Source organism: Pyxicephalus adspersus, chromosome Z (assembly GCF_032062135.1).
Source record: "Pyxicephalus adspersus chromosome Z, UCB_Pads_2.0, whole genome shotgun sequence".
Lineage (NCBI taxonomy): Eukaryota > Metazoa > Chordata > Amphibia > Anura > Pyxicephalidae > Pyxicephalus > Pyxicephalus adspersus.
The window spans coordinates 8,468,980-8,484,925 of NC_092871.1; the positions used below are offsets into that span (position 1 = coordinate 8,468,980).

General features: G+C 41.6%; 2 protein-coding genes across 3 annotated transcripts; one reads left to right on the top strand and one right to left on the bottom strand.

Moving 5' to 3' along the window:
- Positions 1 to 21: 21 nt before the first annotated feature.
- Positions 22 to 8,658, bottom strand: B3GALT4 (beta-1,3-galactosyltransferase 4). 2 transcript variants are annotated; one of them, XM_072429598.1, is made up of 2 exons: positions 8,562 to 8,658; positions 22 to 5,753 (listed from the first exon to the last, which is right to left on the bottom strand). In XM_072429598.1, exon 2 carries the CDS (start codon positions 5,529 to 5,531, stop codon positions 4,404 to 4,406), a length of 1,128 nt encoding a protein of 375 aa, XP_072285699.1. In that variant the 5' UTR covers positions 5,532 to 5,753; positions 8,562 to 8,658; the 3' UTR covers positions 22 to 4,403. The 2 variants fall into 2 exon arrangements, with proteins under 2 accessions (XP_072285699.1, XP_072285700.1); XM_072429599.1 differs by lacking the exon at positions 8,562 to 8,658 and adding an exon at positions 6,120 to 6,197.
- On the top strand, positions 8,634 to 15,511 carry PFDN6 (prefoldin subunit 6). Its single transcript, XM_072429601.1, has 5 exons — positions 8,634 to 8,737; positions 12,393 to 12,456; positions 13,097 to 13,167; positions 14,122 to 14,246; positions 15,128 to 15,511. Exons 2-5 carry the CDS (start codon positions 12,393 to 12,395, stop codon positions 15,246 to 15,248), a joined length of 381 nt encoding a protein of 126 aa, XP_072285702.1. The 5' UTR covers positions 8,634 to 8,737; the 3' UTR covers positions 15,249 to 15,511.
- The last annotated feature ends 435 nt before the right edge of the window (positions 15,512 to 15,946 follow it).

The following is a 15,946-nucleotide window of genomic DNA, read 5'->3' on the forward strand; positions in this document are numbered from 1 at the left end:
ATCATTAGTACCACACTGATATCAGTTTATGCTTTTTATTTCCATCATCAACTTAAGCTGGCCATTCATTACACTATCTGCCTGTACAGATTTTCCAAACCCATGTACGAAGGGGACAAATCTAAAAAATCCATTTACCTTGTATCAAATCAATCAAGTCTTTGTACAGCATACTTGATGGTAGATCTGAAGAAAGTTGTACAATCACTGTATAGTGTATTGGCATACAGGCAGACTACATGGCTCTGTATTTTGTCTGCCCTAAAAGTACTTAAAATGGTAAAACCCGGGAGTATAAAAGGGGCAGGTTACATGCAGTGCTGGAATCATCAGTAATATTGCTCAGGGCCAATGTGCACTTTGAAAATACTAGTGGTGGAAGTCTTGACTGGACGTTTCCAATAATTTATTGAATAATTGGGGCCATTTCAGACCCATGGAGGACCGCACCATTCTGCTACAGGCACAGCTGTGGTCCCAACCTCTCCCATTCATGTGGATGGGAACTATGTGGCAGATCACAGCATGATTCACAAGAGTTAAATCGCTTTGGCTGCACAATTGCGGTTTCAACATTCACAGCCGCATGGGTGCAGGTGGTTCTGCAAACTTCTGTTGGGAGATGCCAACTTCCAGTTTAAATTGTGTCTGTGAAAGGGGCCTTACACTTTAGGCATGTTTACTAATTTAACTTGCCTGGTGGTATGAATATTAAATATTTTAAAATGTAAAAGCGGTATATTTTTTTAAATACTAAGTATTAGCCTACTATCCCAATGGTCCCACCCTCCAGCCACACACTTGTCAGCAGATGCCCAACCGGCACCTGCATCCTCTGGCGTCACGTCACCAACATTCACATGCCAGGGACGCAGATGCCAGACGGCATCGCCAGGGGAAGAAGATGCTGGGGGAAGCAGCTGAAGCGTGGGAGCCAGGTGGGACTTTTTAAACTCCCTGGAATTCTACCAGGGAGGTTAAAGTGCAAACAAACTTTACATGATCTTCAAAACTCTCGATTGACTGGGTCTGAAATTACTTACATTTTGTGTATATGCACCAGAGTATATGCATTGCAGCACCAAGGTATGCTGAGAATGAGTTGTGCAGGCTTCCATGCAAAATATAAACATTGCATAACTTTCTATAAGGGCCCTGCCTGCAATATATACATAAACTAAGGCCTTATTATTGGACAGTTTATAGATGTTTCTTCTTGTGTAACCTGGAGAAAGGTGTATATGAATACTAAACTTAGGAGACTGCCACAAATGCTTGAAGATTTGGGTCAGGCTGGGCAACCATGTTGTGTATTGGAAGGGAAAGGTGTGCTATTGATAAACCATGTAAGAGATAGGTGGCACCAATCAAGCATGTTCTTTTTTTATTGACTAATCTTAGGAGCCAAGTGCATTCACGCATGGCTGACCAATGTCATAGATCTACAGCAAGCCTAAGGCTGCCTACAGACGGGCAATAACTGCTGCTGGAAAGGATCCATTACAATCCTTTCCAACGACAAAAGACTGCATGATGCATGAACAGACGCTGTTCTGCTCTATGGAGAGGAGAGGAGGGAGAACAACAGAGCAGCACCCGTTGTTCTCCTTCACTTTCATTACAATCGTTTGTCATCTATGGATCTACCAGGACAGAGGAAGAGTGCTGTACACACACACCAGATTCTCATCCAATATCGGTCCTGAGGCGACTATCGGATGAGAATTATCTGATGTGTGTATGTAGCCCTAGGTATGAGACAAGACAACCTCTGTTTCAATGTAGGAATTTCAGAGCAGAAATGCTAACGAAGGAGAGTAGATAAAAAACAGAACAAATAGCCATACCTGACTAGTTAGAATAAAGTTTAGGAATTTAAAAGAAATTCTGATTCTACACATGCACTATTCTGCAGAGGTCGGAATGAGTAATGAAAACTGCTCTTTCCTCCATTCTTCATATCCCTGCTATCCATTGCTAGGTCGTGAGTGTTATCTATTACACAGGGCTGTGACATGGGCTAACATTTCAACATAAAGATCTCTTGGTGTAGCATGATAAAAAAATGTATGAATGACATTTCACCTCCACCTCCCATCACCCCTAATCTGTTGCATCATTGGTTAAAAGGTCATCATGGACTGTGAGATATGTACACAGGATCCTAGAATCACAATTACATATGCAATTACATGGTTACAAAAGTATTACAAAATTGTATAGAAATACAAGAAGACCAAAATAATACAAATGCAAAATCATTAAACATAGGCTGGAGAAAAACTATCATCACGAAAACAACCCGACTCTCTGCTGCTGTTGTGGAACTACAAGTTCCAGGAGGCATTGGCAGCTTTAAGGACTTCTGATTCCACTGAAGCTGGTCAGTACTGTCAGTGCTAGGTAAAGATTCTTGCAAGTCATTTAAAGGAAGTCATGCAGCAATATAAAAACCAAAAGACAAGCGAGCTGAGATGGTATTACGTACTATACTTGGGCAGCACGGTGGCTCAGTGGTTAGCACTCTGACCTGTGCAGCACTAGGTCCCAAGTTCATATCTTAGTCAGGACACTATCTGCATGGAGTTTACAGGTTCTCCCATGTTTTCGTGGGTTTCCTCCTACATTCCAAAAACATGTAGTTAGGTTAACTGGCTTTCCCCAGACATATGACTATAGAAGGGACATTAGGTTAGGAGCTCCTTTAAGGTACTGTGGACATTGTACAGCACTGCGTAAGATGTTGCCGCTAAAAAAAATACTGTGTAATAATACTTAGTTTGTTAAAGGGGCCAAAACTGAGGAATTCTTTTAGTGCAGCATATGAGAATCAGTGGTACACTGAATGGAGGCGCCATTATCAAAGCTATGCTGTAATGAATTATTTCTTACAACTTCACTTTTCATTCTGCAGGTAAACCAATTGGTATTAATTGCAAAATCTGAGAATATTTTGTAATTTGTTCACAGATTGTAACTTGTGCAACATAAGTGTCGTCTGTTTTTGTTAAACCCCCCCTATTATTATTGTTATTATTACACAGTATTTATATAGCGCTGACATATTACGCAGCACTGAACAGGCAACTCATCAGTAACCACCCAAAAACAGCAAGGTGGCCTAAAGGGGCTGGGGAGAACACTGCAATCCATCTCTGAATTCTACAGCAGTGCAGCATTACAAAAATCACATTAGATTATACGCTTGCACTGGATTGAAGTGAGACTGCATATTTGCTCCAGACCAACACAATGGAGTTACACACTTGAAGTGCAAACTGCACACTGGCTCAGGCTTTGCAGTTACACAGCAAACTAATCAAGGCTTCCAGGGCTCACTGAAAATCCACACTGGAACACAGAGAAAACTGGAAACCCATGTTATATTATGTGGCTTTGCAATGTATGTGAAATATCATACAGGATTGCCAGTGCACACTGCAAAAAATGGAAACCACACAAAATACAGAAATAGTATGTACAGTACTGTATTCCAATGTTCACTGAAAAATTACACTGGATTGCTAGTGTGCACTGCAAACGACACTGAATCCCAAAAACTCACTGGAAGCTGCACCAGAATGCAATGCAAACTAGAAAACATTGTGCTGGCTTACTTATATACACTGGCGAAAGCCACACTGGAATACAGCATTTCCAGTGCACTGCAAACCACACTAGATCCAAATGCTCACTGGAAATCTGCATTGGAATATAGTGTGCACACTGCATTGCAGTATGCACCAGACACCTGCACTGGAAAGCAGGATTCAATGGGTAAAACTACAATGGACTTGGTGTGCATTGCAAACCATGCTGGTTTTCAGTGGTCACTCAAAAGATGTACAGTAATGCCAGTGCTGAGGGGTATGCAGAGATTTGTTGTGGCATATTGGAACGTTACAATAGTTTTGGATTGCATGCATGCACAAAAAAAAGTGCACATTGCACATTTGCACTACAAAAACTATAAAATCACACTGGGTTCCAGTATGCACTGCAGAGATTATATGCTTCCAATGACAACAATAAAAATTAAGAAAAGTTTGGTACTGCTGTCAGTTTATAGCTGCAGTGGCTACTTGAGTTTTGAAATATTACACACCCTAAAAACATATTTTAAAAAGTGCCAGAAAAGAAGCAATGCACAGAATTAATAAAGTTAATTCAAAACAGAAATGATCCCAAATAAAATTTTCATTTTCCAAGTGGAAAAAGTTGGGAGGCCTAAAGCTGGCCAAGTTTTTTTCTATATAACCTAGAAAAGGCTCCAAAAATGAGGCGGCAACTCTAATTATTTGAAGGTGTTGTGCTTACAGAGCTAGAGGGTTTTAGCCAGTTCAGGTCACGTCTACTTTTAAAATGGAAGAATGGCAATCCCAGGACCAAGCTGGTTAAATGGCTCAATTTTCTCCTTTATCCAATGGCTGCCCAAATGTCCTACAGAAGAGTAGAGTTAGTGGGGGACACCAGTGATCTTCCGTCTCCTTCAGCATGTTCCAGGCCTCCTGCATTCCCTGGGGTGTAAGTCTGTGGGAGGTATACATGGTCCTGTAACAGCAACTGTTGTGCGGGATTGATGCGCTACCTGCTATCTTAGCAACATGTTGGGGAGCAATGCCAGCTGCCTTTGCCAAGATGCCTACGTATACATCCTCAAGAGGAGGCCATGGTCCATTCCCAGCTTCTTGCAAAATGTGACCAGCTGCTCCAAGAGACAAAAAGTAGCTGGTGCCACTACAATAGGGGGGGAAATGGTCACTGGCATAAATCTCATGTGATGTATAGTGGCGATTCTCCGGGTCCCGAAAGGGAGCAACACGCCAATGTATCCGACCGAGATACTGAAGTCCTTGACGCTCCTTGAGAAAGGCTGACAAGGCCAGAGTGTTGACAAAGACATCATCATCTGTCTTGAGTAAGAATTGAGCACCTTGGCACTTCTGCAAGGCCCATACCAAGCCGGTCAGAGTTTTAAGTGTCAGATTACGGTAAGAATCCGTAAAGTTGGCTTGAATGATGTCTCCATGAGTGACAGCCTCATGGACCAAGGCTGATCTTTCTTCTGCTTTATCAGGAACAGCCAAGACGAACAGGGTCAGGGATGAGGAAGCAGTGGCAGAAGCAAGACCCCCCCAAGTCTGCCGGATTGCATCTCTTCTATCTCTATGGGAAGGAGCACTGGAGACCAAGATAAGGAGCAAAGGTGGTGGTGAACAAGCATTGGCAGGAGAAAGCAGTAAAGGTGGCACTGGAATGCTTGAGATTCGAGTAGATGAAATCCGAGTGGGATTTGGGTAGAAGATGGGAAGTGCTCGACATAAGCATTCTTCAAGATACCCTGACAGAGACAGAAATAACAACAAAAGAAGTGAAGAGAGAAAGACAAACATGGACGACCAGCGCCGTCTATGAAAGCAGACTAAGCGCAGGCAAGCAGAAGTGATTGGCCTCATGGTGTGAACAGCTAAGTACTTTCTGGAATCAGATTGCTCTTTACACAAGATCTCTAGATGCCGACTCCTGATCATACACTATCGTGACTCTTTCTATGACAAATGATGGAAAGGCGAGGCTTAGGTTTTACTTCCCCAGAACGGTTTCAGAGAACGATGATCCAGGGGCGAGTCATCATAATTCAGAAGAAGAATTCAGAGCTAAATGTAATCCACAATCACATCCAAGGCCGGTTCTCCAGGTAAGATAAGACATTTTGGTAATAAAAGGGTGCAGTTCAGCAGAGTTGAATATTGCTGAAAAAGAAAAGACAAAAAAGAAAAGTGAAAGATAAAAATAAATTTGTCTCTTGGTATTTTATGGGGGTAACGCACAAGGACATATTTGGCCTGATTTATTAAAGTTCTCCAAGGCTGGAGAGACTATCATGGGAGAACCTGGGGGATCCAGCAAACTTGAAACAGAATACTACTCTTATTGTTGGTAAAAGGATTATGATAAACCTTAGTGTTCAGGCTGTGCTTAATAGCTAGGTTTAGGGGTGAATTTGGTTTAAATAATTATATTTAGGGGTAAGGTTAGAATTAGTAGTAGTTTGGCATTTAGAATTAGGGTTAAGTTGTCTGAACATATGAATAAAAGCATCAAATATTGTAGCTTACCCTATTTTTACTTGGTGATTTTCCAAGTGACACACTTCCTATCCTAGGGTGACAATGCTCATTCACTATAATGTATCTATGAAAAATCAGGACAGAAACTTAGGACAACAGAACATCCCTTCTCCCCATAATATACAGTGAAGGAAAGCAATACCCACTGCAACACAGCCCATGCAGAGAACACAGAAAGTGTAAGCAACACCTATCAAACCTCCAAACCACTTGGTCACCTCGTCAAAGGCAACAAAAGTAAGGGGAACCATTGACCTCCTCCCTTTATGCCTTGCTCATACATAGCTGCCATGCACTGGGCTTGAACCCCATCAGGCAAGATGAACGTCATCAACCCTGTATAATCTCTATTATTATTATTGCATAGTATTTATATAGCGCCATCATATTACGCAGCGCTGTACAAAGTCCATAGTCGTGTCACTAACTGTCCCTCAAAGGAGCTCACAAACTAATGTCCCTACCATAGTCCTATGTAATTTAATGTAGTCTAAGGTCAATTTTTAGGGGGAAGCCAAATAACCTTACTGCATGTTTTTTGGGATGTGGGAGGAAACCCTCGCAGACATGGGTGGGGGGGGACCTGCAAGCTCCACGCCTGTCTGGGAATCAAACCTGGGACCTAGCGCTGCAAAGGCCAGAGTGCTAACCCCTGAGCTCTCTATTATCATACATGAAGCATGGCAGAGTTTCAGGAGGTATAAAGGAGTGGAGTAGGAGGTAACAGGAAGTGATGAAAAGTCACTCCAATGAAAACAGAAACAACAAAATCTCTACTATAGTATTGTAGGGAAAGGTTTGAATGTTTTCAATTTATTGTTTTTATACTCTTGTCCTGGTGACCCCCACTTTTAGTAAGAAAGGGGAATCTTCCAAATGGAGCCTAGACACAATTTTGGTTGAAAACTGTATTATTAATTTAATTACCATAAAGATGAAAAACGATTTTCTCCAAAGTTTTAATAAATTCTAAATTGTGCGTGGATCAGGCTAGGACAATAGGAGTGAAGTGCAATATCATATCATAAAAGGATTCATTGAGCTTCAGCAGCAAGCAATATCCTGCATTTACATTAAGATAAGATTCTTGGCTGGCTGCCCATGAAGAGGATATAATCAAACATAAGTTTTATTACAGCTATATATCATGTACTTTATGCCAGGAGCTATGCAAAGGTGTGTGTTCGTTAGTAATTAATAGGTTAATAAACACAATCAACCCTACAAAGCACTGCACATTAATACAGGTAGTTCCCGAGTTAACAACATAGGAAGAGGTAAGGAGGGTATGGTGGGGTGTCAGGTAGGTGGAGGGAAGGAAGGGGAGACTATGGTGGGGTGTCAAGACAAGGAGGGTATGCTGGGGTGTCAAACTGGTAGAGAGAGGGAGTGGATGTTGGGGTGTCAGAAATGGAAATATATATATATGGGGGAATCAATTTATAGGGTTTTGGTGAAGAGGGTACAGTGGTATTAGTTTGTCGTACAAGCAAAGAGGGTATGGAGGGGGTATCAGTCTGGTGGTAATCTGGAAAGGGTATAGTAGGGTAAGCATTTTGGAGAAGTAAAAAGGGTATAGTGGGGTATCATATTGAGGGACAATTGAAGGGCGTATGGTGGGGTAATAATCTGGGGGGAGGGGGTCATGTGAAAAGAGTACAGTGGGGTATCCTTTTTGGAGACATGTAAAAAGAGTATAGTGGGGTATCAGTCTGGGGGGTCAGATGGAAGGGGTATAGTGGGGTAACAGTCTGGGGGTCATATGGAAGGGGTATAGTGGGGTAACAGTCTGGGGGGTCATATGGAAGGGGTATAGTGGGGTATCAGTCTGGGGGGTCATATGAAAGGGGTATAGTGGGGTATCAGTATGGGGGGGTCATATGGAAGGGGTATAGTTGGGTATCAGTATGGGGGGTCATATGGAAGGGGTATAGTGGGGTAACAGTCTGGGGGGGGTCATATGGAAGGGGTATAGTGGGGTATCAGTTTGGGGGGTATGGTGGGGTTTTTGAAATGTCATGTGGATGGTGATAACAGGAAGTAGGAGAGTTATGGGGGATGAGTGGGGTAACAGAGGTGTAATGGGGGCAGGTAAGCGGTGTATAAGGATCTGGGGGGGTGACAGGGCCATTAGGCTTTCATGCCCCCCCCATGAAAAGATTTGCCCCATGTACTGTCCTGACTGGAAGGTTAGAGGTGGGGGTAAGAGTCGGGATTTCAGCACTGTCAGAGGGGTGATTAGACAATGGGCGGTACAGCTACAGACACCATTCAGTATTCTGGCCAGGTGAGGGGCACCACATACATATGAGGAGGTGACAAGGCGGGAAGTGGGGTGTAATGGACCTCTGTATCAGTCCCCCATTCGCCCTGTATACAGTCATCACAAAACAATTAATTCCTAGAAGAAAAAAAAGCCATTGCACTCACCTCCACCCGCTCCTCTATGCGCTGTACGCATGACATTTGTTAATAAAGTTGTGCGGATTGATCAACGAGAGGGCGAGGCCAGGCCTCCTGTCTCCATGGTAACAGCTGCAGACGGAAGGGCGGATTGTTTCCGGGTGAAAGGGCACAGGCGGCACGTTTCCCGGGACTGAGACACGGTAATATGAAAGAGGGGGTACGGTGTGTATATCCGATACGGGGAAGCCCACACTGCCTTCCCCTGTGGGGGAGGAGGACCCTGTAAGTCCCGGTCTGGTGTGACAGGGAGGTTTCCAGCATGCATTGCACAGGAGGCCCTGACAGCCCAGAATGTTCAGAGGGTCCACAGGCCCAATGTATGGAAATCAGTGCAACTCCACAGATCATGTCTGCGCTACAATTCTTTCTGTATGCAGAGGGATCCATATTGTCCTCCCTCCATATCCTGGCCATCAGAAGCAGATATATAATGCAGGACAAAGGCACCGCTAAGTGGGGGAATCTCACTAATTTCCTGTACAGTGGTCACCAAGACAGGAAGTAAGGTGACAATCCAATGTCCCTACCTCATTCATAAGTAATTATTACAGTGTAAGGTCAATTTTTGGGGAAGCCAATTAACCTAACTGCATGTTTTTTGAATCTGGGAGGAAACCCACACAAACACAGGGAGAACCTGCAACCTCCATGCAGATAGTGTCCTGGCTGAGATTCCAATCTGGGACCTAGAGCTGCAAAGGCCGGAGTGCTAACCACTGAGCTACCAGGCTTAGGCGTTGACCAAGCTGACTTTTTTAGGCTTGGACAATATCTATGTGACCGCACAGATTTGCATTGTACAGTGTGTGGTGCCAGAGCAACCCAATCATTTGATTGGACAGCCCAACAAATGACATTGCTTAAAAATGCTTTATTTATTTTTATCATAACCTGAAATGGGCAGAATTGTTAGGCGTTGTAATGCCAGTCTGCCAGCAAGGCGGTGCCATGGCATTGCAGGCGCGGGCTACTTGTTGTTCAGCGTTGCAATGTGAATGGGACCTCAGTGGGAAGTCATAAAAACCAGCTGAATATTCTCTTTATTGTAAGAAAAGCAGATCTCCTGCATGGGTGTGAGAAACTCCAAAGTATCCTAGTACAAAGAAATAAACTCATCACAGGGGGTGCGTGTAATTGGACCTCCAGGCATTTAGGTCTAATTCCAGCACAAAGCTTATTATTACAGTGACCCCCCCGGCTCCTTTTAGCTGGGTGCACTACCCGGCACATTTCAGTAACCACCCGGCTGCTTCTGAGTGGTTACTGATGAGTTTGGTCACAATACAGGGGCTGCCACCCGCCTACAATTTCTTCCCACCCAGCTAACAAAATATTCTGGGTTGATCACTGGTTTTGGTATAAGTGGATCCCTGCTAAGCATTTTATTATAGATGAAACCTATCTATTAACAACTGAAGCACCATCTTCGCTATAATTAAATCTGCGGTTGTCACAGTGCTGCACATGTGATCATCTGTGACGCCAGCCTTTTGAGGATTTGAAAGTTCAGATGAATGTTGCCACAGAGACATTTACAGTTATCACTGGATGCATGCTTGAATCAGGGTTCTCCCCAGACCCTTTTAGCTGGGCGCACCACCCAACACTTTTCAGCAACCACCGGCTGTTGTTGGGTGGTTGCTGATGAGTTGGGTCACGTTACAGGGGCTGCCACCTGCCTACAAGTTCTTCCCACCTGGCTCAAAAAAATTTTTGGGTTGAGCACTGTTGAATGTTGAATACACTGCACACCACATATTACCTCCTATTGGAGAATGGTTAATGATTTGCTGGCGGAGATGTTTGAAAAAACAATACGTTTGGATATACTGACCCATTTACTGGGGCTCCCTATTCGTGAATTAGTGAAACCCCATAAACGTTTAATAGCTCATATTTAAACGGCAGCCAGATGTCTTATTTCTAGATCTTGGAAGTCTGATTCCCCCCTACACGGTGTGCTTTTTTAAATAGTATTAGGGATATTCAACTCATAGAACGGCTTACGACTAGGCTATATGATCGGCTGGATAGGTTTGACACTATCTGGGCTTCATGGGAGTAGTATGATTCTACCCATCCTGGTCTATTTGATCGGGGATGGTCCCTGAATACACCGAACTCTGTGTAAAAGTAATTACAAAGTCAACATCTCATTGGAATATACTCCTGACCCATCTCTTTTTCCTCATTTTTCTTTTTTTCTATTTTATTCCTTTCTTTTTTCTCTCTCTCTGACTGTTTCTATATGGATGGTTTGAACTATCGGTTTATGCAACAAGCCTCTTACCTCAGCTTAAAATATCCTTTATAGTTATCAGTTGGAAGAGGCTATGCGTATTGTTAACCTAACTTGGTTCTTCTGTTTGTTAAGGTAGTAAGGTTGTGTACCTGTTACCTGATTTCCATGACAAGTTTTTGTTATTTTTGAATAATTTGGTAAAATACTCCTAGTGGTATTTATTGGTTTGTAAACACTAATGGATATAGTTCATATGATAATACGGCGTACCTAATGATATAGGCTCTACATCAGGGGTCCTCAAACTTTTTAAACAGGGGGCCGGTTCACGGTCCCTCAGACTGTCGGGGGGCCGTACAGGAGAAGATTCTTATGCACACTGCACAAAACGTATTTATTGTATAAAAAATGAGATCTAGCAGCTTCTTTAGTGCAGAGGAGACATTGCCATAAAGTAACATGATTGGCCTGATCACAATTTTTTTAATATGTTCACCTTTCCCCATTTCATCACAGACACTGCCATATTCTTCTTTTCCTCTTCCTGGTTATTATTATTAAACAGGATTTATATAGCACCAACATATTATGGAGCACTGTACATTAAAAAGGGGCTGAAAATGACAGATAGATCCAGGAGGAGAGGACCTTGAACAGCTTACAATCTAGGAGGTGGGGTAAGTATCACACAATAGGAGGAAAGATGTGGAATGGTGGGAAATAGTGAGAGTTTGAGGGACCGAAGAAGAAGGGTAGTTGAGGGTGAAATGATGGGTTTTAGGACTCTTTTTTATAGAGCAGAAAAGAGGAGAAAACCGAATAGGATGAGGAAGACCATTCCAGAGTTGGGTCAGCTCTAGAAAAGTCTTGGAGCCGTGCATGTGATGAGCTTATAAGTGAGGAGGTTTTGATCTTGTTGATTCCAATCTTGATTGGCCGGAATGACGTATGTTCCACTCATGCACACCGGAATGGCTGCTGGTAAACACAACACATTCCAGCTTTCTTAAAAAAAAAAGACAGCGATCAGGCAGGTAGGTGTGTTTTATTGCAGAACGGGCATCCCCTGAACCTGCCCGATTGCAGATCTTTTTTTTGGAACTTTAGTTCATTAAAATTATTAAACATTTCAGACTGATTCCACCTTTTAGGAAATATCTAAATTTGCTTTTAGCTCCACTTTATTACGCCTCAATATATTTGCTTATACTTTGAACTTAGGCTCTGTGCTGAGAGGTAATCAGTCCGTTAAGGAATTGGGAGAATAATAATTCTAAAAAATCATCTAAAGATTACTGTTGCTGTGGTTAAATAAAGGAACTTTTTACATTTTGATAGTCAAAAAAAGAAAAGCATTGCTGGATGCAAACTGAAATAAAATTTCGTAATTATAAGTTATATAATTCTTCTTTAAAAAATAAAAGATGTGAATGAAATGAAAACTTAAAGGATGTGCATAGTTGATTTTTTGTTTTCTTTAATTATTTGTCAGTTGGTGCTGTAACATCATAATAGAAGTGACTTTTACTGATTTGTAATCTTTGTCCAATCAGATGGCATCCCAATTACAGGAGAAGTTACAAGCTGAGGTGGCAAAGTACCAGCAGATCCAGAAGGGTGAGATTCGGGCACATAAATGGATGATTGTAGACTGTTTCTGGTAAAAGGAGTCCATGTTACCTGGTTAAAGCTCAACCCTGTTTAGTTTTGGTTAGAGTTGGGAGTGGTTGGGACATTTGGCATAACATTCTTTTCTGTAGTCAGAAAGCTACCAAAATCTGTAAACATTTTAAAGTGTGTGTGTGTATTTACTGAAAGGGAATTAGGTTTTAAGGAAATAAAAAGGGTTAGAGCAAGTCTAAAGTGTACCTAAATTCTATAAGTACCTCTTTTCTAATAAAAATGTATTTATACATCCTCTTTATCAGCTTCATACCCTTACTTTGTCTATTGAAAGTCGCCTCTTTCAGATATTCTCTTTTCCTACATTGTCTACAGGCAGGAAGTGAAAATATCTAAAGAATGGGACTCCCTATCTTAACAGAGTCAAAGTGAAGGCATACAAACACATAGAAAGTCCAGGTACACTTTAAAAAGAGATGCCAGTGTGGGGAAGAGAGATCCACTTCACAATTCACAAGGGCTGCTTGTCCATTACCTGTTTTTATAAAGGATTGTTATTCCTACAACTTTAGTGAGGATAGAGAGACTGGGGAGGGTAGAAGCTATTTCTTCATATTTTGCTTTCTTGTCGCAGATATCAGCACCAGTATGTCTGCCCGACAGAAGCTAGAGGCCCAGGTGACCGAGAACAAAATTGTAAAAGAGGTGAGTGTGTGTAAATCTTCTGATCAAACTTGGGGTGCATGAGGGCATAAAGGCCAGAACTGAGGCACCCTGGTGTTTTGAAGGCCAGAACTGAAGTCTTAGAACCAGGGTTAACTGGTATTTTTGAAGTCGCCACGGTGTGTTGAAGGCAGAAAAAAGAGGTCAGTAAGCAGACATTTTTTCAAACTCTGAACTGTGGTATGTTGGATTTTTAAGTCCAAAAGATAAGTGGCCATTTGTTCCACCCACATAATACGAGTTTCAGAAAGAAGATTATACTTTATAAAATACTTGATAATTAAGCTTAGATCATCTCTAGAAAAAAACAATATTGTATATCTGAATAAGGACACGTGTCAACGTGCTTTGGGCTTTGTGTTTATTTTGTTTGCCCATAGAAGGTTCTGCATTTACATTGACATGTATAGGAATGTAAAACCTACTTGTAGCACACATCAAAACAGGACCTAGGTGTGTGAATGCATTTTATTATTTAATATTTTCCTAAACATTTCTGAATGCTGTGATATTTATAGATCTACAACAACCAGTTCTGCATGTTGCCTGCTTGTACAAATGTTGTTGCCCCACATCTGTTGTGTCGAGATGTTCTTTTTGTAAATAGTTACTTGGGGTGTGTTGTTGACTTTTAAAGCTTTGTTTTACTTAGTCTTTTAATTATACTATGCACATGAGGGACAACCATATATGCATGCTTTCTATACAAAATCTGATTCCTGCTGATAGTGTTAAATGGTGACGGTGCCTTTCTGTACAAGTTGATCAATTTGATTGACTACATCAGACTTTTGTATGGCTTGTCTGTCTATCCAGTGTGTTTGCTTGGTTATGAATTGATATCTTGAACCTGGTGTTTCATCAGAATACACATATATTGGTATATAATATTTTCTATATATCCCCGTTATAAAAAGCTGTTGTTTGTATTTCCAGGAGTTGGGTTTGTTGGATGATAGTAACACAGTGTATAAACTTATTGGACCAGTGCTGGTAAAACAAGACCTTGAAGAAGCCAAATCCACAGTGGAAAAGCGATTGCAGTATATAAATGGAGAAATGTGAGTAACTGACATTTTTTTTTAGAGATTGTCTTGTTTTTCCACAAATGTTTTACTGCACAGGCAGGTCGGCCTGGTGTTTTGTTCCTTGTGGCTCCCAGCCAGTTGAAATCCAAGCTTAAATTAGATGAACTAATAATAAAATATAAATATATTTAATGAGTTACTTGACAACATTTGTAATCCTCTGAGACCAACCTTGTGTCCCCCACAGCCAGGTTATGGGCTTTCCTGTTTCCTGGTTCAGCTCTGCAGCTTCCTATATGGACAGTAAAGTATTTAAGTATCATCATCCAAGTCTAATAAGTAAAAGGGAAGCTAAATAAAAAGGTGAACCAGGAAATGGCAAAATGATCTCCCCACCCGTGCAATATGGCTGACTAAAATGGACCACCAGGTTAGACAGTAACTGTGTATTTAGGACTCAGCCTACTCTGTTATTTATTATTGCAGTGTGAGTTTCAAAAAATGTTTTTTTTGTCAAGTTTAAGGTTGGCCAAATTTAAGTTTCAAGTTTAAGGTTGGCCTAAATTTACAATACCCCTGATGGGTAGATTCCCTGGGCCTGATTTATAAAAGCTCTTGAATGCTGAAGAAAAGTAAAGCTAGGTGATCTAGTGCACTTGGAATGTATTTCTTCAAAGTCATTTGTTAGCGAATGTTTTGAATCCTGGAGCAGATCCATTCCAGGTTTGCTGGCTCACCCAGCTTTACTGATGAAAGTGTATCTTGTCCAGCCTTGGAGAGCTTTTTTTAAGGACACTGACATTCCAACATTTAAAACCCTTGCTAAAGAATTTGCTACCAGAAAAATAAGGCAACAGTGTTGAATCGGTAACCCATATTACTGTCTGACAGTTATTTTCCTTCTCTTCCTTTAGTAAACGATATGAGACAATGCTGAAGGACTTAGAACAGAAGTCAGAACAGCAGCGAGCCTCCCTCACTAAACTGCAGCAGGAGTACCAGCGGACACAGATGAAGGGACCAGTGAAGGCCTAAGATAGGATTTAGGGAATGCCTATTGTATCACTTTATTTATGTACTCATTAGGGAGGAGAGGCTGTCCTGGAGGGCACCAGGAACTTCCCACTCCCAATGAGTCACTGTTTGTCTTTTAACAAAAAGCAAGCAGTAACTTTCTTGTAAGTATATGTGCAATTAAACATGCCAATTACTTGCTGTGCTTCTTCACTGTATTGTGCTGTTTGAGTCACTCATTCAGATTCAATAATAATTAAACCTGATTTAAAACAAAAATATAATATGCTTTTAGTGCACCTGCGCTTTCTTTTTCACTTTTCGCTTTCCAGATGATTGTTCAGAATTGTAATATAGTCTCTTAATGCAACTGCATTTTCTTGCTAATAAGATAGGAAATACCTCACCTACTGCCCACTTTGAGCCTAAATTATTAAAGCTCTCCAAGGCTGGAGAGGATACACTTTTATCAGTGAAGCTGGGTGATCTAGGAAACCTAGAATGAATTTCTTAAGTCATTTGCTATTTGTTAGCAAACGTTTTCAGTCCTGGATCATATCCATTCCAGATTTGCTGGATCACTCCGGTTCACTGATGAATGTGTATCTTCTCCAGCCTTGGATAGCTTTAATAAATCAGGTTCATTGTGAAACAGAAGCCACTACAGAATTTCACAACTTCCAAAAGTGTTAGATTCCTAGACCCCCAAGGTGTGCTGT

Coding starts and splice junctions, on each gene's coding strand:
- B3GALT4 (XM_072429598.1), bottom strand. CDS start 5,531: ATGATCAGGAGTCGGCATCTAGAGATCTTGTGTAAAGAGCAATCTGAT.
- PFDN6 (XM_072429601.1), top strand. CDS start 12,393: ATGGCATCCCAATTACAGGAGAAGTTACAAGCTGAGGTGGCAAAGTAC. Junction 12,457..13,096: donor GTACCAGCAGATCCAGAAGG/GTGAGATTCGGG, acceptor TTCTTGTCGCAG/ATATCAGCACCAGTATGTCT. Junction 13,168..14,121: donor AGAACAAAATTGTAAAAGAG/GTGAGTGTGTGT, acceptor TTGTATTTCCAG/GAGTTGGGTTTGTTGGATGA.